Here is a 695-nt window from a genome sequence, read left to right as displayed (position 1 = left end):
CCCACCCCACCACCTGTCTTCGGTTCCGTACTCTGCTGGGCGGCTGTCGTACTTCTCCCCCCTGTTACCCGCCAGACCGCTTCACGGCTACGCGGAGTCCTTCAGCCTGGAGGGCCCTATCACCGACCCACGGGTCACCAACGTGGACCCCCTCCGGCGCTGGGTGGGGGCTGCGGGCTGGGGGCTGTTGGGGAACGGGGGGCCCCTGCTGTGGCGCAAAGTGCCCGTACTGGTCAAGGTGGGTGAGAGGGGTTGAGCAGGGGGTGAGTGGGGGGGTTTGGGGGAGGTTGGGAGGGGAGGGGGGGGGAGGAGGGGGGAGGGGAGACGGGGTTTGTACGGAAAAGATGGACGGAAATGCGATGTAGTGAGGTTCGCGCAAGAATGGCGGAAAGTAATGGGCAAAGGGAGTTTAAAAACAAGTGAACCGTCCTGAGGTGCCCCCTTCCCTACGGAGCTGTTTTAAAGGGGTGACTCGTCCCGGGGCCGTCCAGACGGGGGGCCGTTTATTAAAAGTCATTCAGGTCCGGAGGTGCCGCTTTTGAGGCTTGGCGTGGCGTTCCCTGTCCCTTGGCCCCGGCCACCGACAGCTGTTTCTTCGCTGCTTCTTGCATCATCGTTATAGTCCCCCCTCGCCCTGATTTCCACATGCATATGGGTCCCCATCCCGCCCCACCCCACCCCACCCCATCCCGCCT

The 695-nt window shown here is 63.6% G+C and overlaps 1 protein-coding gene across 1 annotated transcript in view; it reads left to right on the top strand.

The window, feature by feature from the left end:
* Positions 1–695, top strand: part of VOLCADRAFT_117695 (uncharacterized protein) — a gene marked incomplete at both ends in the record, with an annotated part of 14,190 nt that overhangs the window by 7,243 nt on the left and 6,252 nt on the right. The window contains 2 exons of the mRNA XM_002950845.1: positions 76–163; positions 222–238. Of these exons, the coding sequence (XP_002950891.1) occupies positions 76–163; positions 222–238 (105 nt within the window). The remainder of the gene's footprint in view (positions 1–75; positions 164–221; positions 239–695) is intronic.

Source organism: Volvox carteri (genome assembly GCF_000143455.1).
Source record: "Volvox carteri f. nagariensis unplaced genomic scaffold VOLCAscaffold_20, whole genome shotgun sequence".
Classification (NCBI taxonomy): Eukaryota; Viridiplantae; Chlorophyta; class Chlorophyceae; order Chlamydomonadales; family Volvocaceae; genus Volvox; species Volvox carteri.
The sequence above is the reverse complement of the archived record's forward strand: the minus strand, read 5'-3'. Positions and strand labels throughout refer to the sequence as shown.